This window comes from Zingiber officinale, chromosome 6B (assembly GCF_018446385.1).
Source record: "Zingiber officinale cultivar Zhangliang chromosome 6B, Zo_v1.1, whole genome shotgun sequence".
Lineage (NCBI taxonomy): Eukaryota > Viridiplantae > Streptophyta > Magnoliopsida > Zingiberales > Zingiberaceae > Zingiber > Zingiber officinale.
In genome coordinates, this window is record NC_055996.1 from 60,776,489 (window position 1) to 60,793,282 (window position 16,794).

General features: G+C 39.8%; 2 protein-coding genes across 2 annotated transcripts; one reads left to right on the forward strand and one right to left on the reverse strand.

Moving 5' to 3' along the window:
- Positions 1-12,723: 12,723 nt before the first annotated feature.
- LOC121992522 (40S ribosomal protein S14) lies at positions 12,724-15,230 on the forward strand. Its single transcript, XM_042546970.1, has 6 exons — positions 12,724-12,877; positions 13,490-13,612; positions 13,708-13,753; positions 13,942-14,027; positions 14,096-14,225; positions 14,990-15,230. Exons 1-6 carry the CDS (start codon positions 12,875-12,877, stop codon positions 15,055-15,057), a joined length of 456 nt encoding a protein of 151 aa, XP_042402904.1. The 5' UTR covers positions 12,724-12,874; the 3' UTR covers positions 15,058-15,230.
- Positions 15,231-15,341: 111 nt separating this feature from the next.
- Positions 15,342-16,579, reverse strand: LOC121992521 (alpha carbonic anhydrase 1, chloroplastic-like). The gene is made up of 3 exons (XM_042546969.1): positions 16,381-16,579; positions 16,098-16,200; positions 15,342-16,010 (listed from the first exon to the last, which is right to left on the reverse strand). The coding sequence occupies exons 1-3, from the start codon at positions 16,515-16,517 to the stop codon at positions 15,666-15,668; spliced, it is 585 nt and encodes a 194-aa protein (XP_042402903.1). The 5' UTR covers positions 16,518-16,579; the 3' UTR covers positions 15,342-15,665.
- Positions 16,580-16,794: the final 215 nt, after the last annotated feature.

Here is a 16,794-nt window from a genome sequence, read left to right on the forward strand (position 1 = left end):
AGAATATACAAGTCATCTTCTATCTAATGTTTGTCCATTTGCCATTATTCGTGTATAGTGTGATAAATCAAAATGTCTATTGTTACTATACTTAGGAAACAAAAAATCATCTACTCTTTTAGGACTCATTTCTATTAAGTAATCTCTCAGTTTTTGACAAATGTTATTCCAATTTTTGTGATCCAGCAAATTCAGAGTCGAATTTAATTTTTTATATTCAGAGTCTTCTTCTAAGTTTTCATTTGACTCGACCAAATTGACAGCCTCAATCAATTCTTCATTTTCATTGGAACTTTATTTATCAATTATCAAATTTTCCTCTAATTCCTCTCTTTCTATTCTACTACTTCTAATAAAATATTTGTTAATATCACCGGCTTGATCTCCTCTCTTTGTTTCATTATTCTTTTAGCTCCAGATAAATATATAAGAGGTATTTTCAATGTTCTTTTATTATACCCGTAAGTTATTAAAAGTGAATATATAACTCAATAATTCATAATGAAATTAATTCACAGTTTACAATTATAAAACATAAATTGACTTGACCAAGAGGACTCGATATATTATCTTTTTAATGTCACATTCAACTATAATTTGTAGACATAGTTTCTACATTTTTAGACAATAAACAACATTTTTCATAATCCAAATAAGTGATAATCATTCTCCAAAAATATATATTATATTAAAAGACTAATTCGGATGAAGCTACATAGGAAGTTAGGAACCTAGACAATTAGGTTTTAGTAAGGGTTCTGAGTTGCATCAATTTTTTTTATGTTGTTCTTGGTGGTTCATTGTAGGTGCTAATAAGAACGTAGACTTGCATTCTACTTTGATTAAGAGGAGTGGAAGGTTCCATTTTATGAGTATTGATTTGCATTGATTTGCAGTTGAACTTCATAGATATGCAAAGAATAATAGATGGGGATGTTGTGGATTTAGAGAGTGGCATGAGTTGGGCAATGCACAAAGAAGGAGTAAAATATGTGACCCTCTAGCATTGGTCAAGGAAAGAATGCATTGTATAAGAGATCAAATGATTCAAAAGGCGAACAAGTGCAGAACAGAAAATCCATTCATGTCGAGCTTCTTGTTACAAATGCAGAAACTTCATTGGACAAGAGGGATGGAGAAGCAAAGGAGATTTTGTTGAAATTGGAAACTGATTTGATTAGGTCATAGTTTGCAAGAACGAACGACGTAGCGGGCGACAACCACCACGTTGCGCGATTAGGTCACACAAGCAGATGTTGACTGCCAACACGCTTTGCGTACAATAGGCGACAACCACCATGAGAATCGATGCAATTAGGTCGGCGAACGACTGCCATTGCGTGATTAGGGCTCAATTCGTGAAACATGTTGCAAGACAAAGAAGAATGTCGGAGAAGAAAATTATGATTACCTCTTGTTTAGTGGAAAGAATGTTGTTCGCTCGTCAAATAATAAAATATCGATCTACAGGAACTGTTGAGTAAACACTAGTCGAGTTTGCAAAGCAAGTTATTTAGACTATTAGGGTTGTGTGTGGTCACGAGAACAAGAGAGAAAGACAACGAGAGATAGCTGAGAGAGAGAGGTAATTGATGTGTGTGTGTGTGTGTGTGAGAGAGAGAGAGAGCTGAGCAGAGTTAGGCTTTTGAGAGCAATCAAGAGAGAGAGAGAGTTGTGAGGGTTGAGAGCAATTGAGAGAGGAGAAGTGAATAATGGGGGGAAATGATTCTAGAACTTTGATTTCACCCAAATGATTGTAGACATCTAATTTATATTTGGTTTCCTATCCTCAATGGTTATTTATGTAGGTAGACCATCCTATGTATCCGATGTGAATTTTTGGAACTATATGTTGGTGCAACATCCCTCAGGTCAAGGTTGACCTGGTTGACCAAGCTGAGTCTTGGTTTGAGTTTAGATGTTTGACAATAAGATGTTAATTGAAGAAGAGTCAAGTAGGTCAAGGTTGACCGAATACTTGACTGGGAAGTCCTAACTGGGATGTTAGGCAGAAGGAAAATCCTGGTGAGTGAAGCCAGGTGAAAGACCTAGTGAGTGAAGCTAGGCAGATGGAAAACCCTAGTGAGTGAAGCTAGGTGAAAGTCCTGGTGAGTGAAGCCAGGTGAAAGACCTAGTGAGTGAAGCTAGGCAGATGGAAAACCCTAGTGAGTGAAGCTAGGTGAAAGTCCTGGTGAGTGAAGCCAGGCAAGGGAAAATCCAGATGGATCAAGGATGATCGGACATCTGGTGTTGGGAAGTCCAAGTAGGTCAAAGGATTGACTGGATACTTGGCACGAGGAAATACAGATAGGTCAAAGGGATTGACCAGACATCTAAATAGAAAAGTCCAAGTAGGTCAAGGGAGTGACCAGATACTTGGCATGACGAGAAAAGTCCAAGTGGGTCAAAGGAATTGACCGGACACTTGGTGGGAAGTCCTGGCAGGTCAAGGGAGTGACCAGATGCTAGGCATGATATACCAACAGGTCAAGGATGACCGGATGTTGGTTTGGGAGTCTTGGAACTTGGTTTTGGGCAAAAACCAAGTGCTGGATCGATCAGGGGATCGATCCAGGAGCTGGATCGATCAGTGGATCGATCCAGGCTTTTCCCAGCGAACAGAAAGCCTCTGGATCGATCCGTGGATCGATCCAGATGTCCCAATCGATCAGTGGATCGATTGGGACGCGGCTGCTTCGCGCGATAAGCGCTGGATCGATCCGTGGTTCCTAGAGCACAGAGGCGCTCTGGATCGATCCGTGGATCGATCCAAAGCCTCCCCGATCGATTGGGAACATTTGAATCGATCGGGTTCCGACCGTTGGCGTCGATTTAAGCTGCAGGCGTGCGATGGCTGCGGCATCTCTTCACCGATTCACTCCAGATCTCTCGCCAACTTCTCCACAGCGCTCTCAAAGATCAGATCGCCAGTTCTTGAAGGATCTTGGAAGCTTTCCAAGTCAAGAGGCGGATCAAAGGCAAGAAGAGAAGCTAGGGTTAGGGTTTTCTGTACTCATTGTAAGCTTTGCGCTTGTGTTTTGTTTCCCTTTCCTTTCTTCTTGTACTGAGAGTCTTGTAGGGCTTCTCCGCCCTCGGTAGTTACCGAAAAGGAGTGTTTTCATAGTGGAGGGTGCGTGCGTGGTGTGGATCCTTGGACTAGTCACCTCTTGTGAGGTGGATACCAAGTAAACCAACCTTGTTAGCGTTGTGTGATTTGTTTCTGTATTTTCCGCTGCACATCTTAGAAGAAACGAGCAACGCCGAGCAACGAGCACGCGACGAGCTATTCACCCCCCCCTCTAGCTACTTTTGGTCCTAACAAGTGGTATCAGAGCAAGGCCGCTCTTCACCGGAATCATCGCCGGAAGGGGCAAACAAAACAAGCAAAGCTAGAGGGTGAAGAAGTTGGAGCAATTCTACAAGTCGAAGACTTCATCACAAGAAGCTCAACTTCAAATGGAATTCCAAGATGGACTCGGATTCGACACAAGGGTGCCTCCACCATACACATCTACAAGCTTCGATCTTTGGAAATCAAGGATCGAAAACTTCTTAATGGTGGAGATAGAGCAATGGTTTGCTCTCATGGAAGGTTTTGAAGCTCCCACAAATTCCAAGGGCAAAGTACTTAAGAGGAGCAAGTGGAGCCAAGACCAAATCCAAAGATGTGAGGCCAATGACAAAGTGACCAAGCTTTTGGTCAATTTATTGCCAAGCAACATCCTAGAGCAAATTGGAGAGTTTGAAGATGCCAAGGAGCTTTGGAGCAAATTGGCAAGGATTCATGAGATCCCCTCCACTGTACCAAATCAAGGAGAATCCAAAGAGGGCGACTCAATGGATCAAAACCAAGAAGAGGAGGACTCCGAGGTTGAGAGATGCTCAACCTCCGAAGAGGAGGTCCAAGAAGCTTCATCCTCAAAGGAGAGCAATCAAAAGAGCAAGGAGGGAGCATACTTCTTGTTTCATGTTCAAGATGATGAAGCCTCCACCTCTAGGATTGAGGAGGAGCAATCCTTGGTGACGCCGGATCAAGAAGAAGGAGAAACTTCTACATCCGGGCCAAGTGAAGAAGAAGAAGATGGTGCCACCTCCGAAATTCAAGAAATATCAAATGGAGGAGCAAGTGCCATCCCTACACAAGAAGGTATAAACATTTCAATTAATAATAAAAATCATATCATATGCTTTGAATGTAGGGAACATGGGCATTACAAAAGTAAATGCCCTAAATTGGCCAAGAAGAAGGGCCAAGTGGCACAAAAGGGCAAGGTTAAGCCAAAGGAGACCACTCCCGGAACAAAGAAGAGCAAGGAGCATATCATATGCTTCTCTTGCAATCAAAAGGGGCATTATCGGAGTCAATGCCTCAAGGGGAAGAAGATGGTCAAGGCTCAAGGAGGCATTAGTCAAGGGGGAGCCTCCAAGGTAAAAAGGAAGGTATCTTTTATTGAGCCTATTCCCTCGCATTATGGTAAAAAATATGATAGTTCTAATTTTTATCATTTTAATGCGATTTATCATAAGAATAGGAAGCATGAGGGTATTAAGGAAAAGCATGTGGCCCTACATGCCAAATCTACTACCCCTAAGGCTAGAAAGGTAGATAGAGATTTGGGCAAGAACACTAAGGATAATAGATACAAGCCTAGAAACAAAAATGCTCATGGGTGTAATGAAAAATCAAAATCTAAGGATTTAATGATAGAAAATCAAGTCTTGAGGTCAAGACTTGACAAACTAGAAAAGACCCTAAAAAGGATGGAGAATATCCTTAAAGGGCAAAATGAGCAAAATCTAGGTTTAGGAGTACAAAAGCCATCCAATGGCCATAGAGGTTTGGGATACAAATCCAAAGCAAAAAGGGATATGCCTAGTTATCATAGGGTTCCATATAGTTATGGAACAAACCCTAAGTCTAGAGGTCAAGTCAAAAATACTAGGGAGGTCATCCCTAAGAGTATCTTTGCCACCAATGTGACTAAGACTTCCAAGAAGTCTAAGAAAGTTACTAACAAGGTAACAAGGGAGGCTATTCCTAGAGTTGACCTAGAAAATGTGACCAAGGCTTCTAAGAAGCCCAACAAGGTCACTAGGAAGGTATCTAGGGAAGTTATCCCTAGTGAGTACCTAGAGCATCCAAGGAGCACCAATAGGTGTTGGGTTCCTAGGAGCATCTTCTCTACCCCATAGATGGGTTAGAGAGTGTCAACTCCGATTAGAAGGGTAGTTAACCCAACTTTGAAGAAATTGACACTCAAGGAGCATTTTCAAGGTTTTTGTTAACCTTTAAAAATGAAATGAAATTTTTATTTACTCCTTGAAAGAGTAAAATATGCCTAATGGTGGAAAAATTGATTTTATCTTAAAATGACATAAATTGGGAAAACCTAGAGAAATACCAAGTTGGGATTTTGGTATTCTCTTAGAAATTTAAGGCAATCCGGACCTTGATTTATGTGATTATTCTTGAGGAAAAATGGAATATGCAACATTTGAGGATATGCTTAATTTTTAAGTGGCATAAACAAATCAAGAGAAATAGAAATGTCAATTTAGGTTTTGGCATTTTCTTGGAGCATTTAGAGGGCAATCTAGGATTAAGTTTTAACTTAGCTAAGCTTTAAGGATACTTAGATAGGTAATCTAGGTATATTTTATTTATGCTAAACCTTGTCATGATTGTTTGCCCATAATATGCCATGACATCATACTTTATTTTGATTTTTATTTTGTATTCATGACTTATCATGAAAAATACAAAAATACCATGTCATGTCATACATACATCATATAGTTATAGAAATCTTTCTTTTGAAAGCTATTTTATTTTGATGTATGCCATAACATTATCATGCATTATGTTTATTTCCTTAAAAAATTAAGGACATATGGCATTAGTTCAACAAGTGGCATTTGTTTACAACAAGTGGAATAAACAAGTGGCATTTGTTTAACAAGTGAATCAACAAGTAACATCCTTTATGGATGTCTACCTCTCAAAATGCCTAGATAGATATGCATGATCCCTAGAATAGGGCAAAACCAAAATCTTACATCTCACAAAGACCTATAAGATGACTTGTATGTGTTTCAGTGCACATTAGATACAAGTGAGATGTTAGGATGATGAACAAAACTCAAGATGTTGATTTAGTGCATTCTTTTGAGTTTTAAGTTCATCAAAACACATAGTTATGTGTTTTCCCATCATTGGGAAAGCTAATGTACAAGTCATGTGCATTATGCCCAAGGAACATGATGGGATATTGGTTTTGAAAATGTTTTTAAAATGTTTTTGGAAAACCTTGGTGAAGACTATCTTTTGATAGTAATAACCATTGAATAGTTAGACACAAACTTGAAGAAAACACTAAAGTTTTTGCAAGTTCTCAAGTTTGTGTCAATCTTTGAAAATATGATGTATTTTCATAGAAAGCTATTTTTCCATGATTAAGTATGCCCTAAATAATGTCTACACGAAATTTCATGATTTTTGGATTTTTGTAGAATTTTCTAGGGGTTTCTGAAGTTGACTGAAATGGAATTTCAGCAACTATCAGAGCTCCGATCGATCCGTGGATCGATTGGAGTGCCTGAATCGATCCGTGGATCGATTCAGAAGGCAAGTCTCCCGCGAACAGAAGCTCGCTGGATCGATCAGCCGATCGATCCAGGTAGTATGAATCGATCAGTGGATCGATTCAGAAAGGTTCAATCGATTGGAACCCAACTCCAATCGATCCAAGGTGCTGATTTTAGCTAGGAAGGCCTGATTTCAGCATTTTGAACCTGTTTTAGTCTACGTAACCATTCCAAACCCCTCAATACACATTTGTGTACATAAAAAGGGTGTTTTCGTGTTAAAAACAAGGATGGATTGGTTAAGGAAGGCTAAGTTGAAGTTTAGGTTGAGGTTTGTTTCAAATTTTGAACATTTGAATCTCAAAACTTCTAAATTTGGGTTTCCTAAAGGTTTAGGGATTCCAAGTCATTGTTGGTGCAATGACAGAAGTTACCACCATGTCTTTAGGGGGAGGGACTCTTTAAAGACATGAAAAATGATTTTTCATGAACCTTGGAAGGTGGTTAACCTTCTTTAAAGAAAATGCTCATGGATGAGCTTTTGAACTTGAAATTGGGAGTGGATATCCTCATTATTTCAAGTAGGAACTCACGTGGTTAGAAAATGCTCAAGGTTGAGTATTTGTCTACAATGAGGGAGAAGTTAAGGATAAATGAAGGGTATGGGACCTTCTTTATCGTGTTGATCACAACGAGTGATGTTGTGAACAACGATGAGCAACTCTTCAGGGGGAGAGTCTTTCAACAATGGATTTGTTGAAGTATACCCGAAATTGAGGCATGAGTTGATGTGTGCCTAAAGATGGGTTGAGTGTGCCCTACAGGGGAGTTTGATGTGTGCCAATAGGGGGAGAATGAAAAGACTAGTGAAAGGGAGTCAGTTAGGCTTTCATTATCTAAGAGGGAGTTTGCCCTCTTAGGGGGAGAATGAAGAGCTTAACTTATGCTTTCATTACCTAGTGGCATGAAGAATGAGGCTATGGGATTAGCCTAACTTACATGTGGTATTGTAAGTGTTATTGTGGTATTGTCAAACATCAAAAAGGGGGAGATTGTTGGTGCAACATCCCTCAGGTCAAGGTTGACATGGTTGACCAAGCTGACTCTTGGTTTGAGTTTAGATGTTTGACAATAAGATGTTAATTGAAGAAGAGTCAAGTAGGTCAAGGTTGACCGAATACTTGACTGGGAAGTCCTAACTGGGATGTTAGGCAGAAGGAAAATCCTGGTGAGTGAAGCCAGGTGAAAGTCCTAGTGAGTGAAGCTAGGCAGATGGAAAACCCTAGTGAGTGAAGCTAGGCGAAAGTCCTGGTGAGTGAAGCCAGGTGAAAGACCTAGTGAGTGAAGCTAGGCAGATGGAAAACCCTAGTGAGTGAAGCTAGGTGAAAGTCCTGGTGAGTGAAGCCAGGCAAGGGAAAATCCAGATGGATCAAGGATGATCGGACATCTGGTGTTGGGAAGTCCAAGTAGGTCAAAGGATTGACTGGATACTTGGCACGAGGAAATACAGATAGGTCAAAGGGATTGACCAGACATCTAAATAGAAAAGTCCAAGTAGGTCAAGGGAGTGACCAGATACTTGGCATGACGAGAAAAGTCCAAGTGGGTCAAAGGAATTGACCGGACACTTGGTGGGAAGTCCTGGCAGGTCAAGGGAGTGACCAGATGCTAGGCATGATGTACCAACAGGTCAAGGATGACCGGATGTTGGTTTGGGAGTCTTGGAACTTGGTTTTGGGCAAAAACCAAGTGCTGGATCGATCGACGATCGAGTCTGATCGATCGGTGGATCGATCCGACTTTCCAATGACGAAGCTCGGATCGATCCGTGGATCGATCAGATGTCCCAATCGATCGGTGGATCGATTGGGACGCCTTGTCGCGCGATAGCGCTGGATCGATCCGTGGATCGATCCGGATTTTCCGGACGATGGTCGGATCGATCCGTGGATCGATCCAAAGCCTCCGATCGATTGAGAACATTTGAATCGATCGGGTTCCGGCCGTTAGCGTCGATTTAAGCCGCAGCCGATGGCTGTGGCATCTCTTCACCGATTCACTCGGATCTCGCCAATTTCTCCACAGCGCTCTCAAAGATCAGATCGCCAGTTCTTGAAGGATCTTGGAAGCTTTCCAAGTCAAGAGGCGGATCAAAGGCAAGAAGAGAAGCTAGGGTTAGGGTTTTCTGTACTCATTGTAAGCTTTGCGCTTGTGTTTTGTTTCCCTTTCCTTTCTTCTTGTACTGAGAGTCTTGTAGGGCTTCTCCGCCCTCGGTAGTTACCGAAAAAGAGTGTTTTCATAGTGGAGGGTGCGTGCGTGGTGTGGATCCTTGGACTAGTCACCTCTTGTGAGGTGGATACCAAGTAAACCAACCTTGTTAGCGTTGTGTGATTTGTTTCTGTATTTTCCGCTGCACATCTTAGAAGAAACGAGCAACGCCGAGCAACGAGCACGCGACGAGCTATTCACCCCCCCCCCCCCCTCTAGCTACTTTTGGTCCTAACACTATACTGGTGTATCAATTACAATTCGTCGTCTACTTTCAAAGCGACAGAACTAAGAGATTGTTTTCCTATGAAAACCCTATCACATGATCTCACAACTCCTAAGTTGCCTACTCCTACTATGAAATGATGAATTGGAACTGATTAAGATGAGATTTGTGACAGCCTATTGCTTCTCGTGGCATACCAATCTACTTTCGTAGTCGACTCTCCATGTCTTGGGTTTCTACGGGTTGGAGGATTGGGTTCTTCTTTTAGTTCATTCTCAAATCCTCATGAGATATGAATCTCATTCTTTTGACATCGAGATTGTGTGTACATAGTAGGCCCAGATCATAAATACACATTTTATCGAACAAGAAATATGCAAACTCAATAAATTAAATAAAATAGTGTTTACATATCAAAGGGTTAATCCCTACTCCTAGAATCAAGAGAATTACTCCATAGCAAAGGAATTACAAACTAAAGACACTAATACAAGCATTCATACAATCCAAAACAAAGAATAGAGGAAGAAATGTTTAGTGAGAAGATTGTCGGTGTCTTTGTAATGGCTCCTTGTTTTAGAGGTGGATGCATCGTCTTGCTGAATGAAGATGGTTACTCTAGGGTTTCCCCTAGAGGGGAAAACTCTCTCCTAAGGAAGGGGACAACCCCCCCTGGTTGAAGATGATCCAAAGAAGGTTTTCCTTGACCCTTGTATATCCTCCCCAAACTCTCCAGATCTGTCAAATTTACATGGTTCCTCCAAAATGGGTTTTCGCCCCTTAGATATAGTTTTCTTGGGTTGAACCCTAAAGAAAACTTGTAGAGCTTGAGATTATCTATATTTTGATAGGTAGCTCAATTTGTCTCTAACTGAGTCAAAAGTTATGGTCGTTTAAAGTTTGGTTTATAGTTTTGGCTAGAGGTTGACACGACTCGTGTCGACTGGCACGAGCGCCCGTGTTAGGCTCGGGAAAATGGCCAAAATTGATATGGGCCATACTCGACAACACAAGTGGTCATGGTGGAAGGTGTTTGTGGTCATTTTAGCATTGTTTTATCCCTGATTTCGTTCATACGAATACACTCATGTCATAGGACATTGTCTGAGCGTATTCCTTGATTAAAACTTTATTTTGATGATCTTTTAAATCCTTTTTCTTCATGGACGCTTCGTGTGTTCAGATTGATAATGATGCCCGATGATGAGACATGGTTAGCCCATGTTGAGCACTTTTTCCACCTCATTATATTGGTGCAGGGTGCACCAGAATCAAACCTAAGTTTTGATGTTGTCAAAGATTCAAGTTAAGTCTTGTTGTGATAACAAGTTGACTAAGTGTGCAGGTTGTTTACTCAACTAGTGAAAGCCCTCGTTATAGCTAGGCAGAAAAAATCTTAGAAGATCGTGGAAGCCAGGCAGAAAGCCCAAGTGGGTCAAGAGGATCTGACACATGGCAGGGAAGCTCAATAGGTCTGGAGGACCGAAGATTGAGGGAAAGTCCTGGTGAGCCGATCCGATGCTAAGCAACAAAGACCAAACAGGTTTGGAGGACCAATGTTTGGTAGATAGATTGAGGTAAGTAACTAGAGAGGAGCGACAATAAGGTCGTGTTCTAAAAAGGAATAAATCCTAGGTCGCTAATCAAACTGAAGAAACCAAGAAGGTTTCTAAGTTGAGATCAAGACAGTATTACTGTCAAATACTACTCATGCATCATATAACTGTGTTAACCTTTGTTTTGCAAGAATATATACTGTTATATACTATTTAATTTTATTTTGCAGGAATCGACCTGGTCGATCGATCGAACACAGGGATCGGTCGACCAAACCAGGTTAACCCAGACCAAAGATCAGACCAAATCGAAGCAGTGATCAGTTAATGTCTGATCAATCGGCCGAACCTGATGATGTGGAACAGATCAGATCAAGCCAAAGCAAAGAAGGAAGCCAGGCTGATCGATCGACCAAACTCGGTGATTGGTCGACTGAACGATCACCGTATTAATGAAGACTTAATGGCGTATCTCGGCGAATAAGAAAACTACACTTATTGGTCGACCGATATAGGGATCAATCGACTAAACCCTTAACTGCTCATAAATGTATAAAGATTAGATCTCGGCGAAGGAGGGTGTGCGTTCAATTGACCGATAGGAAGTTCAGTCAACCAAATTGATCAGTCGACCGAACGGTTTATCAGTTGACCGATCAAGGCTTATATAAGCAGAGCTCGGGGTCCGAGGCAAGATATTGATTTCTAGGTCAATGTCATGCAAAGCTCCTGTTCGTTCTGCTACTTTGTGCTTCACCTTCACAAGCAAACTGCTTCATCTAGAAGTAACGACCGAGCTTCATCTTCTATCTAGTGTCGGTATACCTATTGTTTATGGTTGCATTGTTTTAATTTCAAAAAGATAGTAGTGTGTTACTATCTTATTCTTCATATTGTATGCATTGCTTCTTTCCGAAGATTTCAGAAAAAAGAGTTTTAGTGGATTACCCAACAGTGCAAAGGATCACGGGTCTTGGAGTAGGAGTTGACCTAGGCTCTGAACCAAGTAACCGAAACGTGTTCTTTACTTTCCGCTGCACTACTCTTATTTTAACGATTCTAAAGAAAAAGTTTTTAACGTTCAATATCCACCCCCTCCCTCTATCGCATCTTTCAATCCTTCACATTCTTCATCTTTCTTGGTCATAGAAGCACGCCCATGTCATGGGACATGGTCAGAGCATACTCCTTGCTCCAACTTTACATTCTAAGAGATTTATGCTCCAGAAATCTTGTCCTATCCATGAAAATAAATAAAGATCAGTTCTCCAAACTAAAAGAGTAAAAGTAATGAATAAAACATAAAGAAATGAAAACATGAAATATATACATATAAAATAGGACAAGATGTGCGCCAAACTATAGTAAAATCCTATATGAAATGTGCTTATCAAGCGATTGCCTCCCTGACCTCGTGGAAGATCAGCTTTGTGGAGATGTAGAACTACATGATATACTAAGGATGAAAAAATAGCTACAAGTTTATTTATTTTTGGATAAAAAAATATTCCATTTTTTTCTTTCCTTAGTCCTTCCTATTAAAATAAGAGATTCTAATAAAATTATATGATCAACCTCAAACCCTTTCGAATGTCACAGATAATTATAAATGTAAATTTGATTTATAGGAGCTAGTGATTATAGATATACTCATAAAGATAACACATTATTGTTGTTGTAATTAAAAAAAATAGTGCCAAATATATCATTGAAGTAATTAGAGTTATAATGGTATGTATTTGTAAAGAACTCAAATGTGATAATGATATCATAATACGATATGATAACAATGTTGCGGTTGCCGTTAATAAAAATGAATGAACATTTTGTGTGGGATGACTGGGAATTGAGATGGTTGAATTTTAATACTTAATGGAATTATAAGCATAAATTTATAAATAATACTTAATGGAATTATAAGTATAAATTTATATTTTATCAAAAATATAATTTTATAAATTCCACACATACAATATGATATATTGAGTTTCTTATAAAAAGAAAAATAGCAATCGTAACATGGGTTAGTCTGGTGGAACCGGAAGTCTTCAGCTGGGCTCCATCCATTTTCTGTCTGCGGAACGGGTAAAAAGTTTCGGGTTGATTAATCGAGGGTACAAATGGATGCGTCCTTCCATTATATATATCAGCAACCGGCTCAGGCTCTCCGCCGCGAGGATTAGGGTTCTTTCATTGTAGCAGTCTAGCGCAGCCTCCTCCTTCAGCTTCCACTGCAACCATGGTAAGGGATCATGAGCCATCTCGTGGATATGCTTTCGCTCGATGTGCTCCACCGTTGAACCTTCATTTGTTCTAATTGATTTCGTTTATTGTCCTTTCATTGATGGTATTTCGTAGGCCCATGAGTATTTTTTTTTCCCCTTGAACTGAGCGATTCTTCTCAGTGCTTGTTTGGAATTCTGGTTTTTTGGTATTTTTCACTTGCGAGCGCTTTACTATGATCTCAATGTACGAACATTATGAAAAAGAGGGATTCTTGTAGTGTTATCTAGCTTTCCCCTATCTGGATCTAATAAAAAAGACATTTTTATTTATTTATTTTTGTATTTGGAAATCTAAGAACTCATCTTGTGGCTTATTTAATGTGTGTGCGTGTTTTTTTTTTCTCATTTGAGTATGATCCTAAAGCGATATCCAAAAATTGATAATCGCGGTCATTATTTAGAGGAGCAGTTTGCTAAAATTGCATGTTTTTTTACCCGTGTTGTTGCATCAGTCAGATATAAAATCTCTTCTTGTAAAATTAATATTGCCTTCTTTATGCAACTAGACTCTGTGTGCTACAGTCTGCTTTGTTAATTGCATATCATGATTTTTGAATTGATTACCACAGTCCGGAAGAAAGAAGACTAGGGAGCCCAAGGAGGAGAATGTGACACTTGGGCCAACAGTCCGAGAGGGAGAGCAAGTTTTCGGAGTTGCCCACATTTTTGCATCTTTCAATGATACTTTTATTGTAAGTCAATAAGAACTTTCTCTACAATGTGATTTAGAAGTTTCTTTTGTATATTGGTTTTGTCTCCGCTTACATATTTGTTTGAATTACTGCAGCATGTTACTGATCTTTCTGGGAGGGAAACCTTAGTCCGTATCACAGGTTTGCTACATAATCCTTTCTTCATATTCCACCTTTTGGACATTGGATCAATCCCTTCTAATTTTATAGATAATTTGTAGATCCATGTGTGAAAGTACTGGTCAGTTTGATCATCATTGTCAAGCCTTGTTTATTTCTTTCAGTAATTAACATGTGAAAGCACCACTTTAGTCATTTTATATTTGCAGGTGGTATGAAGGTTAAAGCTGATCGGGATGAATCATCTCCATATGCAGCTATGCTTGCGGCGCAAGATGTTGCACAACGATGCAAGGTCTTCCCTTTTGTAGTTTCAATCTCTCATGCTTAATACCAACATTCTCGTAATTTTTTTTCTCTTAGGAGCTTGGAATCACTGCTCTGCATATTAAGCTGCGAGCTACTGGGGGGAACAAAACAAAAACACCCGGCCCTGGTGCTCAGTCTGCTCTTAGGGCACTTGCTCGCGCTGGAATGAAAATTGGACGTATTGGTAAGTAGCAGTTTGTTTTGTATTCATTTGCTTCCACCTATTCCAACTCAACACATTGTGTTTTTCCTGTCTTTTGTTGCTAATGATTGTGTTCTTAACAAGATGCATTTGCTATTTTCCTGGATTTTGGAATGACTATCTACTCTGTATATGTATATGCAATGACATTTTATTTATCATCTTACCTTTCATACTAGTTCTGTATCTGTGATAAAAATATGCTTTGCAACTCATATTTTGGATTCCTTATACGTGAATCATGATCATCTTTTGACTGTTTGGGTTATTTTAGGGAAGGAATGAAGTATAGAGAAAGAAAGTAGCAGAGCAATGTTGCCTTTGAGGGATTGGAAAAAGGGAGAAAATCTTAATTTCAAAATTTTATTTGTTAAGGACATAAAAAAGATCAAAAATTTATTTGCAAAAGGAAGTATTGCCTTGGAAAGTCAGATTTCTGTCTAAATTGAAGGGAAGCAATATAGGGGAGCCTAGCTTTCTTTAGATTAGGTTGTTTAGGTTATTCTAATCAAATATCGTTGTGAAATTTTTCCAATAGCAATTTACATCAAGTCGACTTAAATGATTTCTTCATTGTATGCCAGACAATTGTTGAGATACAATAATAAATATCAAACAACGTTCATCAATAGAGATTCAATTCCTTTTTTTATTGATCAATGCTTGTGTATTCACCTACTGTATTTGCAATGCATTTCTCCTATCTGCAAACCGAACTTATTCTAGAATCATTTTGTGTTTTACAGAGGATGTTACACCAATTCCGACGGATAGCACACGAAGAAAGGGTGGAAGAAGGGGAAGAAGGCTGTAACTTGTTTACCAACTTGCAATGTGTTTTCTGCCAGCGTATCCTAGTTACTTATTTCGGTTGTTGAAAACAATTTAAGAATCAAAACTGTTATATTTTGTTGCACAATTTTCTGTTCAACTTAGACATGATTCCTATGAGTTGATTTTGAGGATTAAAATTTGGTTGCTCTCTAAGTTCTGATTCTGATCCATTTTGATGATACATATTGTTGTTGTATGTGATTGTCAAAGATAGCTTGTGTACTCTCCTGGCAACTTTCTTTTATTCCTGATTTCGATGAGTTTGGAAAGGTCCTCATTTTATCATAATTTTATAATTTATTATTAAACTTGATTCTTACAATCAATCATAATCATATCAGTGTACAATGGAATATATGGACGGTTCATATCTTGAGTTTATTATGCAATTTTATGGTGAGTTTAAATTAATAAGTTGACATGCAAATACAAATAAAAAAAGAAATCAAATCAAATAAACATGTTACATGCAAGGCTTTGGCAAGCCATAAACAAACAACACAAACTTTAAATTCAGATCAGGCAGTCAGGCAACAAACAACACACGAACTTGGAAATGCTGTGCATCAATCGACGATGACCGCAGCATCAGTCGGACTTGCTCGAAGGTGCTTTCTTGACGTTGTGCAGTTCGTCGTAGAGCTGGACGGTGCGGCCGTTGATCGACTGGATGGGCCTCGCGTTGCTCTGGTACTCCGCGCTCAGAGGCGCCTTGAGGGAAGCCGCTTGCTCCTTGGTCATCTCCCTCACCTTGCCGAGGATGATCCATGTGACATCCTCAGTGCAGGGAGGGGCGGTGAGGGAGCCAACATACCGGAAGAACTTGCGCGAGCGGCGCTCCAGCGCTCTGGTTTGGACGACTCCGACCGCAACCCTGGCCTCTTGGTCGTCCGTGCACTTGTCCCGTGCCAATTGCTCCAGCTCGTCTTGTATCTGTCCATGTCCACCACCAAGGTGGTTACTTGCTCTTTGCATTTGGATCAAGCAATCTGCGATAATCATTTGTTCTTGCTTACTTACCTGAAGGAGGAAAGCGTCAGGGCTGCCGTATTGATACAAGATCGCGACGACGGCGATATGGTTGTCGCTGCTCTGGTGGATCAACTGGAGCTCCACAGGAAAACTATCGAAACATAGCGATAATCAGGTGAACTGAAAACATGTATTTCAGTAAATTTTGAACAAATTGATCGATTGGAAGTAGGCAGGGACAGAAACAACATATCAATTTTTTTGATGCCAACTTATAGGCTATTAAAAAAACCAATCTATTTCTTTTAGATCCGTCTCTGGAAATACGTACCTTTGTCCATCGATAGTGTGTTCGGCTGGTGAATGCCAGATCATTTGTGTCATGGCATAGCTCTTCCCATCCAAAGTTAAATTCCCAGCTCCTTGATCGTATTTGAGCTGAAAAAAATAATAGGAAATGAAGATCATTTCAAGTGAAGAATGAGATGAAAATTGATGGAGGAAGAGGAGGATGATGATGATGATGTGAAAGTGAGTTTTGGAAGGGAGAAAGAGACCATAATGTTGATGCCATTGTTGATGAGGGTGGCCTTTGTGAGGACATAATTCCTGGGGGCTTGTTTCAAATTAAGGTCGTAGTTGGTGGTGTTTTTGTTAATGTTGATTGGAGATTGTTGTTTTCCTTGAGAGCACAAGCTGAAATCTGAGCTCAAGCTTCCCCATTTATCTGCTCCATTTCCTCCAT

What these genes read in the sequence shown, in the direction of transcription:
- LOC121992522 (XM_042546970.1), top strand. An exon ending in AACCTTAGTCCGTATCACAG is followed by an intron (nt 13,754 to 13,941) that starts GTTTGCTACATA and finishes TTATATTTGCAG; the next exon opens with GTGGTATGAAGGTTAAAGCT. An exon ending in ATGTTGCACAACGATGCAAG is followed by an intron (nt 14,028 to 14,095) that starts GTCTTCCCTTTT and finishes TTTTTCTCTTAG; the next exon opens with GAGCTTGGAATCACTGCTCT.
- LOC121992521 (XM_042546969.1), bottom strand. Translation starts at nt 16,517, where the DNA reads ATGATCTTCATTTCCTATTATTTTTTTCAGCTCAAATACGATCAAGGA. An exon ending in CACACTATCGATGGACAAAG is followed by an intron (nt 16,201 to 16,380) that starts GTACGTATTTCC and finishes ATGTTTCGATAG; the next exon opens with TTTTCCTGTGGAGCTCCAGT. An exon ending in CTGACGCTTTCCTCCTTCAG is followed by an intron (nt 16,011 to 16,097) that starts GTAAGTAAGCAA and finishes GGACATGGACAG; the next exon opens with ATACAAGACGAGCTGGAGCA.